The sequence below is a fragment of the Lissotriton helveticus genome, chromosome 1_1 (assembly GCF_964261635.1).
Source record: "Lissotriton helveticus chromosome 1_1, aLisHel1.1, whole genome shotgun sequence".
Lineage (NCBI taxonomy): Eukaryota > Metazoa > Chordata > Amphibia > Caudata > Salamandridae > Lissotriton > Lissotriton helveticus.
Window position 1 is genome coordinate 1,039,545,858 of NC_136057.1, and position 24,749 is coordinate 1,039,570,606.

The 24,749-nt window shown below is 45.9% G+C and overlaps 1 protein-coding gene across 2 annotated transcripts in view; it reads right to left on the minus strand.

Annotated features, from left to right (window-relative positions):
* SBF1 (SET binding factor 1) overlaps window positions 1-24,749 on the minus strand; it is a 1,592,200-nt gene that overhangs the window by 251,417 nt on the left and 1,316,034 nt on the right. For both annotated transcript variants that reach the window (XM_078677863.1, XM_078677862.1), the window contains one exon: window positions 13,645-13,830. In XM_078677863.1, the coding sequence (XP_078533989.1) occupies window positions 13,645-13,830 (186 nt within the window). The remainder of the gene's footprint in view (window positions 1-13,644; window positions 13,831-24,749) is intronic.

Sequence of the window (24,749 nt, forward strand, 5' to 3'; positions counted from 1 at the left end):
AGGAAATGAAAGAGTTCATGCGAAAACTAAAGCTACGAGCCTTTTTTCAGAACTCTGAGAATAGAACTGAGGACCAATCAGACACGGGACTTAAGAAAAAGTCTACATTTATGCCACAGGACTGCAATACCGGTCGAACTCCTAGCTTTTGAAAAAGCGGTCATGGAGGATCTAGAGAAACTGCCAACAGACACAAGTACCAGATTTCAGAACATCTCCAGAATAGAGAGAATTGCACTACAAGAAATTGCCAACAACCAAGATATCGTGATAAAACCAGCCGATAAAGGCGGAGCCACAGTTATACAGACCTATGAAAACTACAATAGGGAGTGTAGAAAACTGTTGGAGGACAGACGCAATTACGAAGTACTGAGGGATGACCCAACTGAAGAGGTCAGAATTAATATCCAGATAATGGTCGAGGAAGCGACAGCTTTTGACTGGATCTCCAGAAAAGAGAGCGAGTTTTTGATACAGGACAACCCCATCACACCGTATTTCTATACGATACCAAAAATTCATAAAGTGGCCCCTTATCCTCCTGGGCGCCCTATAGTGTCTGGTATCAATTCGATCCTGGAACCTCTATCCAAGTTCGCTGACGCATTTCTCAGACCCATTGTACAAGCAACAGATACCTACTTAAAAGACACAAAAGCTGTCTTACAGCTAATGAGGGAGATACAGTTTGACCCAGAACAACACCTCTTAGTAGGTTTGGATGTAGAGAGTCTCTACACGAGCCTCCCCCACAAAGAAACCCTGGAGATAATAGAGGAAGTTCTCTTCTCCACCGCCTGGGAGTATCTCACTCCTAGACAGGTTGTTCTTGAGTGCATCTCTCTCACATTGACGAAGAACTACTTTCAATATGAGAACACTTACTACCTACAGAAACATGGCACGAGCATGGGCAGTACCTGTGCTCCTAGTCTGGCAGGTCTGTACGTACACCACCTTGAAACGTCCAAGATCCTGAACACCCAAAATCCCTACAGACACCATGTAGTAATGTGGAAGAGGTACATCGACGATGTGCTGGTAATCTGGAAGGGCGATCAGGACTCAGTTGAACTTTTTATGGGATGGCTTAACCAACAAGACCAGTTCCTAAAATTTACACATACAGTTTCCAAAGAGAACCTTGTGTTCCTTGACCTGAACATCTACCCGGTGGAAGGGAAACTACAAACCAGCACACATTTCAAACCTACAGCTAAAAATAGCTTGCTACTTTTCGATAGCTTTCACCCGCGACACCTACGCGAGAACTTACCTTATGGGCAATTTCTCCGGTTGCGACGCAATTGCAGCAACATTAGTGATTTTAAGACCCCAGCAGCAGATCTGGAGTGCAAACTACTCAGCAGGAACTATCCAAAGGCCATTATCAAAAAAGGCCAAAAGCGAGCCCGCAACAACAACAGAGAGGCTCTGCTAGAGGAAACTGAGACTAAAGAGCCTGACCCGAGACCCATCTGTGTTACAACATACAACACAAACTCCAATCACATCACAAAAATTGTTAACAAGCATTGGAGAATGCTAAATTGCGGTAAATTGGATTTTCCCAAACCAATGTTCTCGCATAGAAGAGGCAAAAATCTGAAAGATATACTGGTCCACACTAGGCCGAGACACACTGAGTCCAACGCCCCTACCAGACTTTCAGAAATAGGTGGCCACCACCCCTGTGGTTCGTGCACGTCTTGCCGGTACACTCAAAAAAGCCGCACCATCACTTTCTCCAACCAAACCACATGGGAACAACGCGCCTTTACTAATTGTAATAGTCGCAACGTGGTCTATCTAATCACTTGTCCCTGTAATAAAGAATACATAGGGATGACAAGCAGACCCGTGAAAATTCGTATGAATGAACATCGCAGCAATGTGCGCTGCAAAAAAACCACGACAAAGATGGCCACACACTATGTCACCATGGGCCATAACATTCATGATCTGAAATGTACAGTCATAGAAGTCTTCAAAAATGACAAAAATTTACTTACAAAAGAACAACGCTGGGTGCATCGGCTGGGTACACATCATACTGGCCTAAACGATGATATACCATGGTCCCGTATAAATGTCTGAACATTTTATGTAATAACATTTGCCTAATCAGCTGTCTTTGTCTTGATATAAAATTGCTGCATCAAACTCTTTTATAAAACTATATGATAAGATTATATGATACATGCCCAATTAGCTGTCACTACCTGTGTCTGGATCAGTATTACAACACAAAAAACCTGTATCATCAGCCTATAAGTGCCTATTCTACTGTTTCCCTAATATATAAAAAAAATTGTATTTTGTAAAACCATATCTATTTCAAACCCCTACCTAGCCTAAAATAAAAAAAACTTTTTTAATTTTTTTACTGAGCCACTTGACATCACACCCAGTGCGTGATTTGCACCCCGCTCTTAACACCGAGCGCCCCATGTTGTTAACATAATTGTCACCTAGCGTTAAATGGAAATATTTTTTTTTGATTTCACTATGTCACCTAACAACACGCCCTGTGCATTACTTGCATTAGGATATGATGCGTCTCACCATCAATACTGAGCGTCCCATGTTGTTAACATTTTCCACTTGGCACCGCGGCATTTCTGTGCATTTTACGCATGCGCGGAGTCTCACCCTTTCCTCCGCGCATGCGCATACGGACCTGCTGCTAACGCATGCGCGTCTCTAGAACACTCCTCCGCTCCGGTAGCGGCCGCACCCAAATTACTTTTTTTACCTTCCTAAAATCCTCATTTTTCGGATATCTATGCCCTACACAGGAACAATATTACGGGGCATCCCTTTCCTAAAAGAACCTCTCCCTTGCTCCACTTCAAAACAACGTCGGTGACCTGTTGACAATGGCCACCGCAGCAGCTAGATCACGGCGAAATTTCTTGAGCATAGGTGTCCATAATCACCGTCCCTTTGCCAATCAGACCAACCCTTATTACCCAATTAACACAGCTATATAAACACCCGTCCCCGCCTCTATCCTCATTACCACGGAGGCCACGGACGGAGGAGGAAGCACAACGAGGCCGGGGTTGAGTAAGTACGGCATAGCCGACAGGGGAGAACCAGTAGACAATGGAATGCTACCAACTTAACTCTAGCACACTTACCATCAGAATACTAAGACCCAATCCTCTATATATATTTTTTGTTCCACCTACAGTTGGACCCCAACTATACCCTTCGATCTAGTGTTGGCCCATGAGGCATCGCTCCTCATCATAATAAGTATGTATTGAAAATGAGTACAGACTACCCAACCACTGCATCTATATTGTGATTATATACAGCGTGTGAGTTTTGTCTGTGTGTGTGATTAACAATGTAAAACCATGGATCCTTCTCTGGGTTCCCAAGGCAGGACCACTGCTATATGTATGTCTGTCCTCTTTTTCCTACAGGTATTTAAGAAATAGCGCCTTGGGATCCACGCATTAGTAATACCATGCTCTTGTCTTTTCAGGCATACTACATGAGTATCTTATTACATAGCTAGGGAAGTGTGTGACTAATATAAAGTATATATGCATACACATTGATCCCTTTTTTTCACCTTTTTGTAAATAGACCCATTGTGGCGACACATCAGTGAGTGACAGGGGGATCTCTTACCCCGGTCCTGACGAAGGGGCATGTCGCCCCGAAACATGTCGACCCACACAGGAAAGTAAGCCCATTAACCCGCTTACCCTTTCCGACACCACCTTTTTTAACAATACCAGCCAGTGTTTATTAAATAGTTTTTGTATCACTAGGCCAGGTATTTTTTAATCTTCACTTGTCTATCACCCCTGACCCCACTGACACTCACTCCATTCACTCACATAGCACCCACAAATTATAAAGGTGCTCCAGCGTAGTCGCTTGTCGCAGCACTGCCCCGTCCGGTAGCCGGGCGGGAAGACCCCGATGATGAAGCATGACACCAAGGGCCCTTTTGGTGTGTGAGGGGTATTTTAACCAAATGTGTGTATTCCAAGGTCAACAGGATACACATTAAAACCCCCTTTTTTTGAGGTGGACCCTTTCTGATTACATGTACTTTCGCAAGAGGAGGACGTGCCCACCTCGGTGCCACATAACACTACCTCTTCCTCCCCACTTTGATTTCCTTACTTTTGACCAGGATTGCCATACCTCTGGAGCCTGACGTGAACCCTGCATGTGCTAGTACTCTATATTGCCCCCTAGCCAGGAAGGCGTACTTGGTACCCCGCAGGTGTGTTTCCTGCAGGAGTATCACATCCGCCCCGGATCTTCTCACATAATTGTTAACCAAGCCCCGTTTAACCTTACAGCACAGTCCGTTTACGTTCCAGGTCAGTACTTTAAGACCCTCTCGGGACCCCGGTTCCCCATCATCGTATCGGGGAATGGTACCTAGTAGTGTCTGACGTCCTGAGGTGGGAGTCCTCAAAAACAACCTTTCAGCCCCCCGCCTCCCCCCTCCCTGTCCCCCCAGGACAAAAGCAAAGGCAACTTCCCAACATTCCCCCCCCCCCCACTGCCCTCCCCTTCTAGTCCCATCAGCCACCAAACCGACTCTGGAACTGTCTGGCGAAGGAAGGTCTGTCGCCCTCCCCTGGTTTCCACCCCACACAACCCACCCCAACAACTTAGAAAAGCAGCATAACAAACAACTGCCCCACCAGTATTACATGTGTCGCGTGGTGATATAGAACCACAGCCAATGGTGGAGTAAATGTTATAAACTATAGGCACAATAAGAATAAAGTGTGTGAAACAACTTGCGTGCTTCCGTGCTGAGCCAGTAATTTGTCCTTCTTCGGTCCCCCCTAGTTCATGCATTAGAATCCAAAACGTCCCCTTGTGAGGACAGGACCTCTTTAGCCGCCTCTTGCTCCAGTTCATTGATAGCCTCGACCAGGGGATTATCGATTGGTCCCCCATGTCTTCCCCTCCCGAGGTGGCACCTCCAATGTCTTCTTCCTCGGATCGTGCGTTGCTTTCCAGGCAGCGAAACCTAGACCCTGCCTGATCTCCCATGGTGAAGTTCGTGTCCCCGCGTAGCCGTGTGGTCGTCGGATTCCGCGTAGTATATGGCGTCGTCTTCCCCCGTTTGGAGCCTTGTGTCCTCCGCGACCTCTGCGTCTTCGGTGCTTCCCACTGAGATCCGGGCGCCGTCCTCTGCACCACCGCCCTCCCTTCTCCCCCCCCCCCGTCTCCGGAGCGGTGGTCGTTCCTCCAGCTATTGCCATGCATCATCCGGGTGGGTGAAGAACTATGTCTTCTCCTTGAAGATGACTTTGAGTTTGGCCGGGAAGAGTAGCATATACCGCATCTGAAGGGCTTTGACTGCATCAAATGAGCGTCTCTGTTTTTGAACTTCCTGACTGTAGTCAGGGAAGATCATTATCTGTACATTCTCCATCCAAATTTCACCCAGCTTCCGCGCCTCACGGAGGTTTCATCTCAATCTGCAAAGTTAAAAAATCTAGCAATAATCGGGCGCGGTCTCTCACCCACCAGTGGTTTCGCCAGGAGCGCCCGGTGTGCCCTTTCAATAAGGAAACAGTTAGAGAAAGTTGCCTTAGGTAAGGTCTGTATCAGCCATTTGTGGAGGAATTCCACCATGTTGGATCCCTCAATCACTTCTCTGAAGCCCACGAAGCGGAGGTTGTTGCGGCGGGCCCGGTTTTCCGCATCGTCCACCTTCCACTGTAGTTGTTTATGAGAGGTAATGAGCTCCCTCATGTCTTTCAGGAGCGAGAGGATAGTGTCTTCCGCTTCCCCCAATCGAGTTTCGGCCGTGGTCACCCTCTCCGTGAGGTTGCAAAAGTCTTGTTGTAAAAGTTTCACCTCAGAGCCCACTTCCCCGATCTTAACCTCCAGTGCCGCCCTGGATGCTTGAATGTCGTCCCTGGACGCCTGTACGGCTCCCATCAAAAGCGCCGTGTCTAACCGCGGGCCTACTGCCTCCGCTCCTGGCAATGTCGTGGCTGGGACCGATGCATATCGATCCATTGTGCCTTGACGAGGAACCTTAGGGGTCGCTTCCTTCTTGCCCATCTTGGCGATCCGAGGAGGGGCCGTATGCACTCCGGAGGCAGGCCGAATCTCCAACTTCGTGGCCGTCGCTGCGCGTCCCAAGGTCCCTTATGGTCTATCTATCTAGCAGCAGTTCAGTACAGCACCCCCTGCGCTTCCCGCTCTAGCTGTAGCGGGGCCTCAAGTGTCCCCCCCCTCAGGGTCAGTGTTGTTGAATGCCAAGTATCCATACAGCGAGCTGGGGGTGGGTCTACCCGGAGAGGATAGTCGGAGTCTCTGTCTCAGATTGCGCCACTCGCCTCCCAGGTTCTCCCAGCCTGATTTCAAGTGCGTAAGGGCTTTAGTTCTGGATATCCCCCACCTGTCCCTGAATCCTCTCTCCGCCAATTTCAGGGCCCCTGTTCCATCGGGCCGGCTCCCAAGGGCTTCGATGTCGTCTCGGGCGTGGGTGTGCAGGGAGGGGGTGGTGAGAGCAGAAGGTCGCCCAAGCTGCCAGGGCAAATGTCTTAGCGTTCCCCCCGCACGGTGCTTCGCGGCACTCCCTTCCAGTCAGCGTTAGCCGCCTCCCACACTGTAGTCTCTTGCTCTCTACAGGCCCGGCCTTTCCCTCAGTCCTCGGCCTTGCGTCCTGCGCCTCCCGGCTCCAGCCGCGCTCAGACCTCCCAGCTGTCTCTCCCCCCAGCGGATCTCTGCTCCGGCTCTCCCGGCTGTCCCTGAGGATGTGCGGCTGCCGTTCGCACAGTCCACGTAGTCCGCACCTCTTGCCCCGGGGCCTCTCGGGCCTCTGTCCCCGCTACAGCCTGGACTTGTCGCAGTCGTATCAGGGGTCCGCTGCCTGCGTCCCGGGGTCCCTGCGTTCTGCCCCTGCCGGTTGGTCTAGCTGTGGCGGACCCGGTGCTCACTCCGCCGCAATGTAGGGCCCGGCTCTCCTGCCCCCGCCTCAGTCTCGAGGATTTACCCGCGATGGCGTCGCCATCTTGGAGCCTCTGCGTCGCTCAGGAGTACTGCGTGTCTTCGGTCGTTTACAACGTTTGCAGATCAATTTCCTGGTGTTGGTCTCTTCTTACATCCCGGCTGGATTCTCCGGTGACTTGTTGCGGCTAATTGGGGATCTCTGGACATCATTGGGTATGTCGGATCTTGGTGGCTCGCCGGAGCTGCGGGAGCCTACGTCTTATTCAGCCATGTTGTTGGCCACACCCCCGTATTTCTCTTTTTTAACCTATAATTTAATCTTTTATAATTATCTGTGTACCTTAGCAAATTACTGTATATGTAGTGCACCTCATTGATGATCTGTATTATATACCTGTCAAAATTACACGAGGGTCTATTTAATGAAACTAATACAAATTATTTAAACTAACCTGAAGCACCTTAACAATAAATAAAATTTAATTATCAAAGCTTGACACACTATTCTATCTGTATTGCTTCGGAGCAGGTTTTGTTTAGCACTGTACCTAGGTACAAACAATGGATTTGTCCCTGGAACACTTTGGCCACATGCTATTAAGAAATGCAAACTTTGTATTAGTTTTAAAGTAGAACTCCGTTCATGTGTTATTATAAAAAACTTATTTTTTTAAAAACAATAGCCTCCTCTTTGCCAATACAATATTTAGAGAAAAAACACAAACCCTTATCTTTATTCTTAAGCATTTAAGTGGACAAATTGTTACACACTGAGTAGTACGTTGGCACAGGATGCAGAGGAATCCAATCTAGATTTTTTATCTCCTTGAGGGAACTTTTGCCACTTTCAGGCAAAAGAATGGTCAACCCTTTCATTACACAAACACAGCTATTGGTACATTTTATGGCAGCAGTTCATTGCGGAGACAGTGAAAATATGAAAACAATCATTCTCATCTGAATTAGGGTTCTGAGAAATCGCCAAACAACAAAGACCTGAAATGAACTCCCTTGCACACAATGTGTGAAAAAAGTCTGTGCTATGAAGACCGCTAGAAGGAAGGGGAGAGGACGAAGAGAATAGACAAGTATGGTATGTCTGTTTATTAGTAACGAGTTTGGTAATGGCTCTCACCTGCTATACATATGTATGAATGTGCAGAGAGAAGACCCGGTACGGCAGTAAACAAAGGGGAAGGAATGGCAACATCTGCACACCTAACTTGTAAAATGGTTGTCAGGAAGGGGGGACTTTTGGGGGGGAGGGGGTGGGGGGAGGGGGGAAATGAGCATAAGGTTGTGCATCTATCATGTTTGAGGTGGGCAAAGGCAGAATGAAACCATGCACATGGTTTCCAAATAAATACCCCTATTAACTCAATAGTAGAAAAGCATGCCACCCACACATCACACACATGAGACTAGGCAAAACATGGCAAATAAGGTAGACTGGACAGACCTTTACTGAAAAGCAGGAAAAAAAACTTCTACCTGATAACTATAATTCACATGCAATCAGTTCCTGTCTTCTCACAGTATCTGATGCGAGTGCTTTAATCACACTCATTTATATTGTGGCTTGGCTGTTCTGTCTGATGCTCCTGTAGCTCTGCTGGTAAGTACAGAATAAATATGGAGCACCTCCCATGAACTTGCAAATTGTTGTGCTCACAGATGAAAAAAAGCATATTACGGCAGACTAGGAGAAAAACACTAACACACAGGGGGTGTAGCTTTCTCAAGTCATGCAGATCACTTTTGCCCCAACAGGCAAGAACTACGTAAAGATTATTTGTTAGGTGTACGTCTAAAAAAATGTCAGCTTGTCACCCATGTTGCCTTGATTTTCTCAAAGTTAGCCTTGCACCAACAGCAACATACCATTCCCAATGCAAACGTGCCACCCATATGGACTTCACCCTTGCTATGCCAGTTACAAACTCACAGGAAGTCCATTCTCCCAATATTAGCTATACAACCATAATGACACCTCTTGCCAAGTGCTAATTTAGTTTAGTTTAGTTTAAAGGAGCTTGTAAAGCGCCTGGTGACGCCTCCCGGCGTGTCCCCGCGCTGTGGAGAGAGTGAGTTTTGAGGAGAAGGAGAACCTATCACTGATTAAAGAGGCAAGTTTTCAATTTCTTCCTAAAGGGGGTCTCATTCACCTCTACTCGGATGTCCATGGGCAGGAGGTTCCAGTGCTTCGCCGCCATTGTGCGGAAGGATCTGCCTCCCATTCTGGCCTTTTTAGGACGGGCAGTTCTGAGCAGACCTGTACCTTTGGATCTGAGGGTTCTGTTGGGTTCATATGGCAAAGCCAGATCGGACATATAGGCAGGTGCCTTGTTATGGAGAATCTTGTGACACCATAGCAGAGCTTTGAAAATGATCCTCTTCTTGATAGGCAACCAATGGAGAGTTGCTAGAGAGGGTCGTGAAGGGGCTCTGCGGGGCAGTCTTAATACTAGGCGTGCTGCCGAATTTTGTAGGACCTGTAATTTCTTTATATTTTTCTCTGAAGTGCCTAAGAGTAAAACATTCCCGTAATCAATTCGGGAAGTTATTAGCGCCTGCGTCATAGTCCGTCTGGAGTTGAGAGGCAGCAAGTCAAGGGTACGGTTGAGAGTCTTCATCACTCCGAAGCACTTGCCTACCGTTCTTTTTATATGGCTATCAAAAGATAGCTTATTATCAACCCAGACTCCTAAATTCTTCGCCTCCCGGCTGGGAGGGGGCAAAGTACCCAAACAAGTGGGCCACCATTCTTTAGTCCAATTGGTCTCATTACCTCCAATGATTATGACCTCTGTTTTGGTACCGTTCAGTTTTAAACAGTGCTCTGTCATCCAAGAGGAAAGCTTGCTCATACAGTTGTTGAAGTTCGTGGCTTCCGTGGATGGGGCTTGCGTCAAAGATATTAAAAGTTGCGTATCGTCGGCGTAAGAGACAAGCTCCACACCGAACGATTGCACCACCTCTGCCAGGGGGGCCATGTATAGATTAAACAGGGTGGGACTCAGGGCCGAACCCTGAGGCACCCCCTGTTCAAGCCGCACACTGTCTGAGAGGGAAGTCCCTCTTTGGACTTGGAAGCTCCTATCGATCAGAAAGGCTTTCAGCCATCCCAGTGCCCTGTTGGTTACTCCGGCTTTGTTTAGACACTGTAGCAAGATGGAGTGTGCTACAGTGTCAAACGCAGCACTGAGGTCGAGCATGATGAGGGCCATGATCTTGCCCTCGTCTGCTCCCTCTCGTAGGGTTTCAGTGGCCCTGAGGAGGGCCGTTTCCGTTGAGAAGTTGGATCTGAAGCCCGATTGGGATTTATGGAAAACATCATGTTCTTCTAGATGTTCCATGAGTTGGATGTTAGCAATTTTCTCGGCTAGCTTAGCTAAGTATGGTAGCAGGGAAATTGGCCGGAGATTGTCCATAATGTCTTGGCTGACATTCGGCTTTTTCTTGATTGGTAGTACAACTGCCTGTTTCCAATCCGCCGGCAGGCAAGCTGTGGAGAATGAAATCTGAAGTAGATGTCTATAATGAGGTTCTAGAGCAGGGAAGGCTTCAGCTAAGATTTTCGGAGGCGCCGGGTCTCGGGGAGAGCCCGATTTGATTTTATTACACAATTTAGACAGGACTTAGTACGGGGGAACTTCAAAAGATTTGAGGCACTTTAGAGTTTTAATAAGACTGTCATTTTCTGTGAAGTCAGAAGCCGACTCTACATGATTGGCGAAGCTTATATATATTTTATTGATTTTACCTGAGAAGTACTGTGCCACTTTATTACATGATTCCACAGAATCATTTTGAGTGGAGGAGTTAGTATCCACTACTGATATTTCTTTGTAGATCTGGAATAATTCCTTCGAGGAATTGCCTGCTTCCATGATACGAGAATGGTAATGCTTTGCCTTAGCCAAACGTACAGATTTGTAATACACTCTTTGAGAGTTTTTATACTTCATTTTAGTTTCTGCACAGAAATTCTGACGCCAGGCTCTCTCAAGATTTTTGCAGGTTGTTTTCATAGTCTGCAGTTCTTGGCTAAACCAGGGAGCAGCTTTTTTTAATCTCCTGGCATTGGTCATGATACGACTGGGGGCAGTAATATCGAGGGCCTTGATTACGATACTATTTAGGTTGTTGCTAGCTGCTTCACAGTCTTCCCCTTTCGGAGGGCCCTCCTCCTGGGTAATTTTAATAAAAGATTCTATAGTAAAGCTCTTCCATTTTCTGCGTTTGTACCGCAGAGATTGGTGTTGGAAATGCTCAATTTTGTCCAATTGAATCGTGATCGGGATAATGTGGTGATCCGACCAAGGTATGGGTAAAGGCTCTAAGGTGTGAACTCCCTGCCAGTTACTAAAGATAGGATCCAGTAGGTGACCTAATTGATGAGACGGTTCCTTGTTTTTCATTTCAAGTTGAACCGAAAGAAGCTCCGTTTGGATCTCAGATGCATCATTATCTAGTGGATCTTCAAAATGAGCATTGAGATCACCTAGCACTAGAAGTCTAGATTTTCTAAGTGCTAAGTGGGTAATGGCTTCCATTAAAGTGGAAGTAAAATCATACATTCTGCCAGGTGGGCGATAGATCAGGATGCCCGATACGGAGTGGTTGGGGCCGGTATTAATTGTGAAGGATCCAGCTTCACTGTGATCAATCTGTATAGGAGCTAAGGAGCAGACTAGAGGGGCTTTCGTAGCTATGGCAATACCTCCCCCCCTTCCGTCTTTCCTATCTAATCTAGAGAGGGAGTAGCCGTGGGGCATGGCCTGGATAATGTCAGGGTCAGAAAACTCATCTAACCAGGTCTCCGTCAAGAATAGAATGTTAAGATTTTGATCCTCGAGTAGATGAAATATTTCGAGGGCGTGTTTGCGGAGAGATCTACAATTGAGTAGAGCTGCTTTCAAAGAGTGACCCGAGCTTGTTGTAGGAATGTGAATCATGGGTTCAAAGCTACACCCTGTACATTTGCTTAGCGACTGGGCAGTCATGGTGTGCTTACAAGCTGCAGGCTTGTCAGGTTGGAGATCAAGCAAAGCATGTCTGCCATACCTTATAGTGGCTGGTGTATATGAGCCAAGGTCTGTGGCCCCGGGCCCCGTTCGGCCGCGGACGGGCGCAGACGGGCTTGCCTTAGGCGCGCCTTCGGCGCGCAAGCGGCGCGCCCGCTGCGCTCGTCCGCTGCGCTTCCGGGGGAAGCACATTTTTATAGAATGAAGGGGGTGTGGCCTAAGGGTGGTGGGCGTGGCCGCAGTGCTTCCAGTCACTGGCGTCAGCCGTGGAAAGTTTCCCCTCTCAGCGCTAAGGTCCGCTGCACTGGGGGTACACAGGGCGAGTGGCAGGTAGGATTGCTTTTTAAAACACACAGTATCACACAATTGTTAAGATTATTTAAAAAGACAAGCAGTCTTCACGCAAATCTCCCGGCTTTCCGCCTCAGGAGCTCACCAATTCTCTGGTCGCGCTAGTGCATCAGCGCGCCTAAATAGCGAGTCAGGGGGCGTGGCCTAAGGGTGGTGGGCGTGGCCGCAGTGCTTCCAGTCACTGGCGTCAGCCGTGGAAAGTTTCCCCTCTCAGCGCTAAGGTCCGCTGCACTGGGGGTACACAGGGCGAGTGGCAGGTAGGATTGCTTTTTAAAACACACAGTATCACACAATTGTTAAGATTATTTAAAAAGACAAGCAGTCTTCACGCAAATCTCCCGGCTTTCCGCCTCAGGAGCTCACCAATTCTCTGGTCGCGCTAGTGCATCAGCGCGCCTAAATAGCGAGTCAGGGGGCGTGGCCTAAGGGTGGTGGGCGTGGCCGCAGTGCTTCCAGTCACTGGCGTCAGCCGTGGAAAGTTTCCCCTCTCAGCGCTAAGGTCCGCTGCACTGGGGGTACACAGGGCGAGTGGCAGGTAGGATTGCTTTTTAAAACACACAGTATCACACAATTGTTAAGATTATTTAAAAAGACAAGCAGTCTTCACGCAAATCTCCCGGCTTTCCGCCTCAGGAGCTCACCAATTCTCTGGTCGCGCTAGTGCATCAGCGCGCCTAAATAGCGAGTCAGGGGGCGTGGCCTAAGGGTGGTGGGCGTGGCCGCAGTGCTTCCAGTCACTAATCTTACATCTGCACTTTTTAAGCGGTGTAGAGAAATGTTTGTAATGTTCGCTACATAAGAAGTCAACATTAATATTACACTGATCACTTTCCAAATGCAAGCTTGATACCCATGCTGACAGCACCCTCCCAACACCTTTTGGAAATGACAACACTCTTCCAGGAATAGCTTAGGAACCACACATATAACCGTCTTACTATGCCAGCCTGGTACCCACATGAACACTATTTAGCCATGTTAGCCTGGCACCAAAGCAAACACCATCCTGTCCAAGAGAGAAAGGTACCCAGACACCATTCTACCAATGCTTGCTTAGTACCTAGAAACCATTCTACTAAACTTGGCTTAGTATCCACATACCAGTTTGCCAATGTAATTCTGCCTTCAGAGAGAGATCCTTCAGTGAATGCTTGCTAGTCTTCTGCGCACAATCAAACACACACACTTTTCTTTTAGTGCTATTGTGGTGGCTCTCCGGACACCATTCTCTCAAAAGTAGAGCTGCTCCAATATCACAAGCTGGGCCTCAGTCAATCTGTTTTTAGATTGTTAATACAGTACTCACCTGATGGACACAGTCCAGGAATTGAAGGAAGACTGGGGTGAAGCCGCTGCTCTGACTGGCAAAAGTCTGTCCTCCACGGTGACTGAAGCGATGCCCAAAAGAAAGCCACTCCTTTTCAATCAAGAGACGGAAACCCTCCATGCTCCGATAATAGGGGTCGGACAGCAGCTGAACCAAAGAAACCACCTAACGGGAAAGAAGAAAAATAATAGAATTCATCTGTAAGGGAAATATAGCAGAAATATAAAATAAAGGAACCAAGACTTTTCATAACAATCAATAGTACTGAATGAATTGTCATTTCCAGTAATGGTGTCAGGAGTAATAAACTACACACATTTCAGCTCAGTGATGGAAAAAATGGGGTAAGTTTATACTACTGGTCCTGATACCTTCCTAATTACCAATGATAGTGAGAGTTAAAGAGTAGGAAAACAATTAGAGAACAAGAAACAAACCATATTATTCACAAAAGAAAGAAAAGAGGTTCACAGAAATACTGGAATAGAAACTTCCCATATAAAACAGATTGAGCTTCATACAGGTTTATCTAGATGACACAACCACCTCTTTGTTTTTGTACAGATACGTTGAAACTCATAGATGTCTGGTGGCTGGTGGCCTGGGGTCTGTTTTGGCTTATGATGTTTAACGAACAAGTTACTTACCTTCGGTAACGTATTATTGTTAGAGACTCTATCTAGCTGCAGATTCCTTACCATTGAATTTCCCAGGCGTCAGGCTGGATCAGAAACTTTTGCTGAGCAATACCCCTTGCTCACAATATCGGGTGGCTCCATTCGGCTCCTCATGATGGCGGCGGCAGCATCAGTTATGACGACATGGTGCCTATATAGGCGCCACCAAGGGGCGCGGACGTCAATACTTTTCAGGGGTTTTTTCCACGCCAGAAATGCAGAGCCACGAAGTAACCGACGTAGTTGTGTGCAAAACTAGGGCCCTGAAAAGGAGAATAACCCTAGCCCTACAATATCAGTCCGCAAAGAGGGGAGGCATGGGTGGGCTGTAAGGAATCTGCAGCTAGATAGAGTCTCTACCAGATAATGTGCTACCAAAGGTTAGTAACTTGTTCATCTGATATAGACTTCTATCTGCAGATTCCTTACCTTTGAATGAGATATCCAAGCCATACCATCCCTGTGGTGGGTTGCGGACTCATATCCTAAACTAAAAAGCCTTGCAGGACAGAATGGGCAAAATGTCTGTCCTGGCCTACTTGCCCATCAAGGCAGTAATGTTTTGCCAACAAGTGCAAAGATGCCCACGTCGCTACCTGACAGATGTCTTGGACTGGGACACCCCAAGCCAAGGCTATAGTCGCAGCCTTTCCCCTTGTGGAATGGGCTCATAATCCCTCAGGGGGCTGCTTCTTTGCCAAGGAATAACATCTTGATGCAGAGAACGACCCAGCGAGAGATGGTCCTTTTCCGCACTGCCTTTCCCTTCTTTGCTCCCATGTACCCCACAAAGTGCTGGTCATCCACCTGGAACTCTTTTGTGCGGTCAAGGTAGACTGACAATGTTCTTTTTGGGTCCGGTCGGTGGAGATGCTCCTGTGGGGGAGCACAGAAAGTGAGCAAAGTGATAGACTCACCCAGATGGAATGGGGTCACAACCTTTAGCAAAAAAGACGCACTGGTGCAAAGCACCACCCTGTCAGGAAAGGAAATAAGATAAGGAGGCGAGCAAGATAATGCTTGCAACTCACTCACCCCCCGGGCAGATGTAATCGCCACTAAGAAGGCTGTTTTGATGGTCAACATTGGGATGAAACAATTGTGCTAAGGCTCAAAGGGAGCACATATTAGATAGGTAAGGACCAAATTAAGGTCCTACGATTGCATAACAAAGGGCGTGGGTGGAAATAAGTGAGTCAGACCTTTTAGAAATCTATTTACAATAGGAGATTTGAAGAGAGAGGGCTGGTCTGGCAGCCACTAAAAAGCAGACAGAGCAGAGAGATAGCCCTTGAGAGTTACCAAGGCAGAGCCCTGCTGGGCAAGAGTTAGAATGAATAAAAGGACAGTTACTTTCTGTATAGTATGATACAAATTCCTGCCTTAGTGGAGGGCCGACTATTGACTGTTGCCGCTCAATCTTCACACATGGAGGCGCAGAGCTGACAAGTTCGGGTGGCGAACCCTCCCCTGCTGCGGTGACAGAAAATCTTCTGAAAGGGGCAGGCTGATCGGAGGATCGATTCTCCTTCTCAGAAGCTCTGGATAACTGACTCTCCTCGCCCAGTCAGGGATCCATCCGGACGCCTGGAAAATTCAAAGGTAAGGAATCTGCAGCTAGAAGTATATATCAGATATTCTCAGCAAAAACTGGTACTCGGAGGTGAGCGTGTTAAAGTCCTAATATATGATTTGACAAACAAATCCCCCTTTCTGGCCAGTGCAGGTGAGAGTTAACATTAATGCTTAGAAACTAGGTACATACCACTAAGGAAAATGCTACTTACCAGTATGCATCTGTTCTTGGCATGTAGAGCTGCAGATTGCTACACTTAGCATTAGATCGTCACCTGGTGTTGGGCTCGGATGATTGCCTGTTATCGTCTTGGAAGAAGTCTTTGTAGTCACGAGATGGGCGACTCCTCCCTTGGACGATAGTGCGCATGGGCATCAGCTCCATCCTTAGATTGTTTTTCGCCATGATGGGAAATGATGGAGTTAGTAGAAGTAAAGAAAAGGATGTCCATGCGTGTGCATCTAAGTAAGATAAAACTGGAACAGATACAGGTCCCGGGGAGGCGTGTAGCAATCTGCAGCTCTACATGCCAAGAACAGATGCATACTGGTAAGTAGCACTTTCCGTTTGAGGCATATAAGCTGCAGATACTACACTTAGCATCGATTGTGCAGCAGTGTCTACCCTAGCGGTGGTCATCTGTATCCGTTGCAGTAGTTTGAAAGAGAGTTTTTAGAACAGCTTGGCCTACTGCAGCTTGCTGCTTGGCTTGCACATCAACACAGTAGTGTTTAGTGAAGGTGTGTGTTGTAGACCATGTTGCTGCTTTGCAGATGTCTTCTAGGGGGATGTTCCCTAAGAAAGCCATAGAGGCTCCTAGTTTGCGTGTGGAGTGCGCTCTAGGAGGAACTGTTAATGTTTTGCTTTTTGATAGCATATTTGTATACATTTTACAATCCACCTTGCAATTCCAGCTTTAGAGATGGGGTTGCCTTTATGTGGTGGAGAGAAAGATACAAACAATTGCTTTGTTTTACGAAAAGATTTGGTCCTATCTATATAATAGAGAAGAGCTCTTTGAACGTCTAGTGTGTGTAGAGCTCTTTATGCTACAGAGTTAGGGTTTTGGAAAAACACAGGTAACGCTACAGATTGGTTTAAATGAAAAAGAGTAATGACCTTTGGAAGGAACTGTGGATTAGTTCTTAAAACCACTTTGTTAGGATGTAGTTGTAAAAATGGTTCTTGTATTGTGAAAGCTTGTATCTCACTTACTCTTCTGAGAGCGGTAATAGCAGTGTTTTCCACGTGAGGATTTGCAGTTCACCTTTATGTAAAGGCTCAAAAGGGGGTCCCATGAGTCTTGTAAGAACAACGTTTAGGTTCCACACTGGAGAAGGTGGCAACCTGGGTGGGATGATTCTTTTTAATCCTTCCATAAATGCTTTAATTGCAGGTACTTGGAAAAGAGACAGATGTCTATTTTGTAAAAATGCTGCAATTGCTGCAAGGTGCAGACGTATGGATGAATATGCCAAGTTACATCTTTGTAAATGTAAAAGTTAGCAAATGATATTCTGGATGGAAGCATCCAGGGGATCAATTTGGTTATTGTTGCAATAAATGGCAAATCTCTTCCATTTAGCAGCATAACAAGCTCTGGTAGTAGGTCTCCTGGCCTCTTTAATGATGTTCATACAGTCTGGTGGTAGGTTAAGATAACCAAACTCTAAGACTTCAGGAGCCCGATAGCCAGATTAAGTTGATTTGGGTCTGGATGTCGGATGTCTCCATGGTTCTGCGTTAGCAGGGATGGAGTAAGTCGTAACTTTTGGTGTGGAACTAGAGAGAGTTCTAGCAGCGTGGTGAACCACGGTTGGCGTGCCCATGTGGGAGCTACCAGGATTAATTTGAGAGACTGTTGTCTGAGCTTGCGTACTACTAATGGTATTAGTTGTATTGGCGGAAAAGCGTACGCAAATCTACTTGACCAGTTCATCCATATCGCATTGCCCTTGGACAGCGGGTGTGGAAACCTGGCGGCGAAGGTTGGGCATTTTGCGTTTGTGTGTGTGTGGCGAACAGATCTATGTCTGGATGACCCCACTTGTGGAAGAATGTTTGAAGAACTTGCGGATGTAGTTCCCATTCGTGAATTTGTTGTGTCTGCCGACTCAACAGATCTGCTATCTGATTTGTGTACTCCTGGAAGGTGCTCTGCCCACAGATATATGTTTTGTGGAATGGCCCATCTCCAAATGTTCTGTGCGAGCTGGGACAGTTGTAGAGAGTGTCGCCCCCCCTTTATGTATATAATACATGGCTGTCATGTTGTCCGTCCGGTTTAAGACAGCTTTGTTTTGTACTTGGAATGTTTTGAGTGCTAAGAATATTGCTAGCAGTTCTAGATGGTTGATATGGAACATTTTTTGTTGACTGTTCCATTGTCCTTGAGTTGTATGATGTAGGAGATGGGCTCCCCATCGTATGAGAGATGTGTCTGCTGTGAGCACTAGTTGTGGAACAGGTTCGAGGAACGGCCGCCCTTTTGCCAAGTTTTTGGTGTTCCACCACTGCAGAGAGCGATGTGTGCGGCTGTCTACCAACACCAGGTCTGTTAGTTGACCTTGAGCCTGGTTCCACTGTTGTGCTAGACATTTCTGTAACGGACGCATTTGCAGTCTTGCATATGTAACTATGAAGATGCAAGATGCCATCATGCTTATTAGTCTCATGAACACTCTGGCTTGCAGAGATTGTTGGTGTTGAAAGGCTGTGACTAAGGCTTGAATGCTCTATATCCTTGCTGGACTGGGATACGCTAGAGCTGTAGACATGTTTATTGTAGCCCCTAGATACTGATGTATATGAGAGGGTTGCAGGTGCGACTTGGTGTAGTTGATTGTGAACCCTAAGTTGTGCAATGTTTGAATTGTCTGATGTGTGTGTTGGACACACTGATTGAATGACTTGGTTTTTATGAGCCAATCGTCTAGATAAGGGAAGACATGTATTTGTTGTCTCCAGAGATGTGCTGCTACTACTGCTAGGCACTTTGTGAATACCCGTGGTGCCGTTGTCACTCCGAATGGAAGGACTTTGAACTGGTAATGTTGTCCTTCCAGTACAAACCTTAGATACTTTCTGTGAGCAGGATGTATAGGAATGTGGAAGTAGGCGTCCTTTAGGTCTACTGTTGTAAGGAAATCGCCTTGTTGCAGCAGTGGGAGCACTTGTTGTAAAGTGATCATATGAAAATGACCTGATTGTATGTAATGATTGAGGGGGCCTGAGGTCGAGAATTGGTCTTAGTGTCCCGTCCTTTTTGGGAATTAGAAAATACAGCGAGTAAACCCCTGTTCCTTGTTCTTGTAAAGGAACTATTTATCTGCACCAGTTTGTTTGGAGCCTCCTCTGTAGAAGGAGCGACGAAATTAACTTTTAGCTTATGTGGACTGTAAAGCCCCCATGGATTTGGCAGTGTCTGTATCCTTCTTCATCTTTTCAAGTGCTGTGTCTACTTCTGGTTCAAACAATTGGTTTTGATTAAATGGTTGATTTAAAATGGTAGTTTGCACTTCCTGTTTAAATCCTGAAATGCGTAGCCACACATGTCTCCTAAGTACGACACTAGTATTTACAGCTCTAGATGCAGCGTCTGCTACATCTAGTGCGCACTTGATTGAGGCATTAGAAATTAGCTTGCCTTCTTGTATAAGGTTGAGTGCCTGTGTTTTATATTGGTCAGGTAGATGTTCTAGTAGTTTCTCTAACTGATCATAATGAGCCCTATCATATCGTGAAAGGAGGGCTTGTGTGTTAGCTATGCGCATATGTTGGTAGCTTGCGCAGCTATTCTTTTGCCTGAAGCATCTATTACCTTGGATTCTTTGTCAGGTGGGGGTGCTTCACCTGAAGTTTGTGAGTTTTTCTCTTTTCCTAGCATTTGACACAACTAGTGAATCTAATGGTAGTTGTCCTTTAATGTAGGCTGGATCTGCAGGTGCAGGCCTATATTTTTTCTCAATTCTAGGGTTTAGGATCCTAGTACGTACAGGGTCTTTAAATATCTCTAGAGCATGTTTGATGACCCCTTTAATCATGGGAAGAATTTGAACAGACCTTTGCGATTGTTCGAATGTGTCTAACAGAAAATCTTCTGTGGCAATCAAAAGGAAAAGGACACTGGTATCTACTATAACCATTGGTTATATTTGACAACCCTCATAGGCGCTTAGGATGATAACAATGCGGTGTATTTGTTTCTCTGCCCCTTATCTAGCGTCATGGCATAGTCATTGGGTCGTCAAAAGTGTAATATGCCTGCCTCCCCGAGGCTACCTCTGGTAAAAGTAGAAGTGTCCAGAAATATTGTGACACCTACAGAGGAATGATGTCTGAAGCAAACTAAGAGGGTAGGTTAAAAAGCAGTTTCACACCAAAAAGAATTTTATTATTAAGAGGTGGATACTGTTAGTAAAATAGATCGGTATATTCGATAATCGAGTTACTAGATTATCATATGTAACTTTATAACAAGGTCGACATGTTTCAGCTCATCTGGGCCCAGCCGGGTCTAAAGAGCTTTCGTCAGGACAAAACAAATAGGGGGTACTCACACAACTTGTGTAGTTTTCATATGCGGTAGGGAACTCTCATATTTTGTTCCTGCATTGTGGGAACAAGAATACAGCATCAAGCTTATTACTGTGAAAGTATATAAGGTATATACAATATGTAAAAACATTATTTATCATTTACGAAACCATAAGCAATCATTATAATTGATGGGTGCTTATTAGCGTGCAAAACGTTAGATGCACTGAAGCGTAAAAGCAGTAAAGAGGGGAGCAACTAGGTCCAAGTCTGCACCAAAGGTCATCAACGAACAAAATACAAAGCGGTAAATATTTCTCTAAATTTAAATGCCAGTTGGCATACTGAATTAAATGTTCTACGTGTGTCATAGGTTGTGAAGACACAATGATTACGTTCCCATTAGGAAACCGAGTAGTTAATCTCTATAGTTATGCGTGATAGAGTAGGACTTATTAGCGTAACACTCGTAACAGCGTATCTCTTAAGAACCATGCACGCATCCATGCAACATTACCAATGAACATTCCAAATATATATCAACTGACAGCATATAACGGTATTGGTGCGCTCAAATTACCAAAAGAAAGTAATGCGCTCTGTAAAATTAGCGCATTACTTTCTTTTGACTCTAGTATGAATTTCCACTAGAGCGACTCTTCGCACCCTGACGAGGAGTTATTCTCTCCATGCGAAGGTAATTTGAGCGCACCAATACCGTTATATGCTGTCAGTTGATATATATTTGGAATGTTCATTGGTAATGTTGCATGGATGCGTGCATGGTTCTTAAGAGATACGCTGTTACGAGTGTTACGCTAATAAGTCCTACTCTATCACGCATAACTATAGAGATTAACTACTCGGTTTCCTAATGGGAGCGTAATCATTGTGTCTTCACTACCTATGACACACGTAGAACATTTAATTCAGTATGCCAACTGGCATTTAAATTTAGAGAAATATTTACCGCTTTGTATTTTGTTCGTTGATGACCTTTGGTGCAGACTTGGACCTAGTTGCTCCCCTCTTTACTGCTTTTACGCTTCAGTGCATCTAACGTTTTGCACGCTAATAATAAGCACCCATCAATTATAATGATTGCTTATGGTTTCGTAAATGATAAATAATGTCTTTACATGTTGTATATGCCTTATATACTTTCACAGTGATAAGCTTGATGCTGTATTCTTGTTCCCACAATGCAGGAACAAAATATGAGAGTTCCATATCGCATATGAAAACTACACAAGTTGTGTGAATACCCCCTATTTGTTTTGTCCTGACGAAAGCTCTTTAGACCCGGCTGGGCCCAGATGAGCTGAAACATGTCGACCTTGTTATAAAGTTACATATGATAATCTAGTAACTCGATTATCGAACATACCGATCTATTTTACTAACAGTATCCACCTCTTAATAATAAAATTCTTTTTGGTGTGAAACTGCTTTTTAACCTACCCTCTTAGTTTGCTTCAGACATCATTCCTCTGTAGGTGTCACAATATTTCTGGACACTTCTACTTTTACCAGAGGTAGCCTCGGGGAGGCAGGCATATTACACTTTTGACGACCCAATGACTATGCCATGACGCTAGATAAGGGGCGGAGAAACAAATACACCGCATCGTTATAATCCTAAGCGCCTATGAGGGTTGTCAAATATAACCAATGGTTATAGTAGATACCAGTGTCCTTTTCCTTTTGATTGCCACAGTATCGTTCCCGGGGAACTGAATTGGACAGAAATTCCTCATCCCTCCTCTCTGATGAATAACAGAAAATCTTCCTCTGCCTCATAAGAATGCATAGTGACCCCATGGTAAATGGCAGCTCTGTTCAACAGGTGAACAAAACCAATGTTATCTTCTGGGGGAGAAGGTTTTGATGGGTATGACTGTGGGTCAGGAATATCTGGCACATCCTGTGGGTTTGGGTACTCCCAGTCGTGTATCATCTATAGGGTATGGGAAAGGCTCATCTGTGTCTATCCCTCTCCCTAAACTATACTCATCATCATTTTGAGGTGAGTGTGAAGATAAAAGAGGAGAATGTGGAGGAGATCTCTGTGGTGAATTGTTAAGAGGGACAGGGGCTGAAGGAGAAGGAAGTATAGGAGAAGAAGGGTGCATAGGAGATGTGGCAGAGTCCTTCTTCTTGGCAGGAACTACAGGTGTGGATGTTGCATCTGCCTTCCTCTTTTTGTGTGGTGTAGTGGATACATGACCTGTCTTGGGTCAATGTAGATCTTCTTTTGTAGAGGATCTGGTTGAAAAAGGTCTTCTCCTTGTGGAACCTTTGTCGGCACCGATTTTTTCAGTTCCGGACGAGGTAGCTGTCTGTATTTAGCCTTAGGTGGTGTTACAATGTCCTTTGGTGTAGTTTTCGACACCGAAGGTGTTGTTTTCGGTGTCGTAGGCTGTTTCGAGGGCTTGGACGCGTCGAAATCAGGCCATGTCGGTTTTGGCACCGAAGATGATGGTTTCGGAGTGGAAGCTGGTCTCGCCGGCTTCGAGGCGTCGGACACTGGCTTCATACCTTTGTCTTTAGAAGTCGACGGTTTCGGAGCCGAGACTTCTTTCGGTTTCGGTGCCGAGGGAATTTGTGGGATCGGCACATGCGGCTTGTTCGGTATCGAGCTACCGGAAGGCTTAATGACTTTCTTCGGAGCCGGGCTCGATAGCGGGGCTGTCGAAGTGGTCTTTCGGTCGCGACTGGGCCCCGGAGGCAGAGTGTTGACCTTTGTCTTCGATCTGGGTGCTGTATGTGGTGCAGGGGCAGTAGTACTCACGCGCTGACCGATGGTATGGAGTCATCTGAGTCGTCTGCCTCTGATACGATTTGGAGATCATCGGAATCTTCTCGTCGAACGAGCGGAACCTCCTCGTCGAAGATATCCACCGGTTCCGGAGCTGATCTCTGCATGTCGTGTTGGCGGGACCTCCGATCTCAGATGGTTTTCTTGGATCAAAAGGACGCGCAGGCTGTACAGCTGGATTCGTCGTGTTCTGGCGATAAGCACAGGTTGCAGACCTCGTGGTCGTCACTGTGTGGAAACTTTGCTCCACACCCGGGGCATCTCTTGAATGGCGTCCTTTCCATGAGGTGTAGGCCTCACGGCGTGGATAGGCCCATCAGCCCGCGTTGACGACCGGACTCGAGCTGATGGAGTTGAAACGATGTTAGTCGATATCGAAAGTAGTTTGATAAGTTTTTAGTACGTTTTTGCGCTTCGAAGTGCTTGAAAAGTCTATTTCTAGCCGGAGCGGAAAACTTTCATCCGAACCCAGTGGCGGAAAAAAACAATCTAAGGATGGAGCCGATGCCCATGCGCACTATCGTCCAAGGGAGGAGTCACCTATCTCGTGACTGCAAAGACTTCTTCCAAGACGACAACAACATGCAATCATCCGAGCCCAACACCAGGTGGCGATCTAATGCTAAGTGTTGTATCTGCAGCTCATATGCCTCAAACCAATAGTTTTGAATCTTGATCTTCTTGAAGATTCACATGCTGTGATTTATACCACTATTTTCTTATGGGAGTTGACCATAAAAGGATTCAGTATGACTCACTATGACGTCTCCATCTTTAGATACTTTCTGCTCTTGTTATTTACATGTACTAAGATATTCAATGTTTTCTGACATTTTCAAGCTTACTCCTGCATGGTGGGAGGACAGCATGTGAATCTAGCAGAGTTTCAAAATCATAGTTAAAGGTAAGTAGGAGTTTATTTTGTATTATAAGCATACTTTAGATTCACATAGTGTGCACACATTAAAGAAGCATTTCCACTTATGAAGGAAGGTGTGTATAATAAACAAAGCCAAACAAATGTTTTAAATTACCCAAGGTTCTCTTGGAGACTGCACATTCACATGATGGGGTTTTAAAGATCTGTGCACAGACATGGTGGGGGGACAGCATGTGAATCTAGCAGAGTTTCAAAATCATAGTTAAAGGTAAGTAGGAGTTTATTTTGTATTATAAGCATACTCTAGATTCACATAGTGTGCACATATTAACCCCTTCCATGCAGCACAGTGCTCATGTGCTTATGACGAGCTGAGCTCGTCATGACCACACCCGTTTTTATTGCTGTCCAGCACAGCAGGGGAAACTCTCAAGCAGCGATGAGGCTAAAGAAGCATTTCCACTTATGAAGGAAGGTGTGTAGAATAAACAAAGCCAAACAAATGTTTTAAATTACCCAAGCTTCTCTTGGAGACTGCACATTCACATGATGGGGTTTAAAAGATCTGTGCACTGACAACAATGTTGCTGCTGTGTG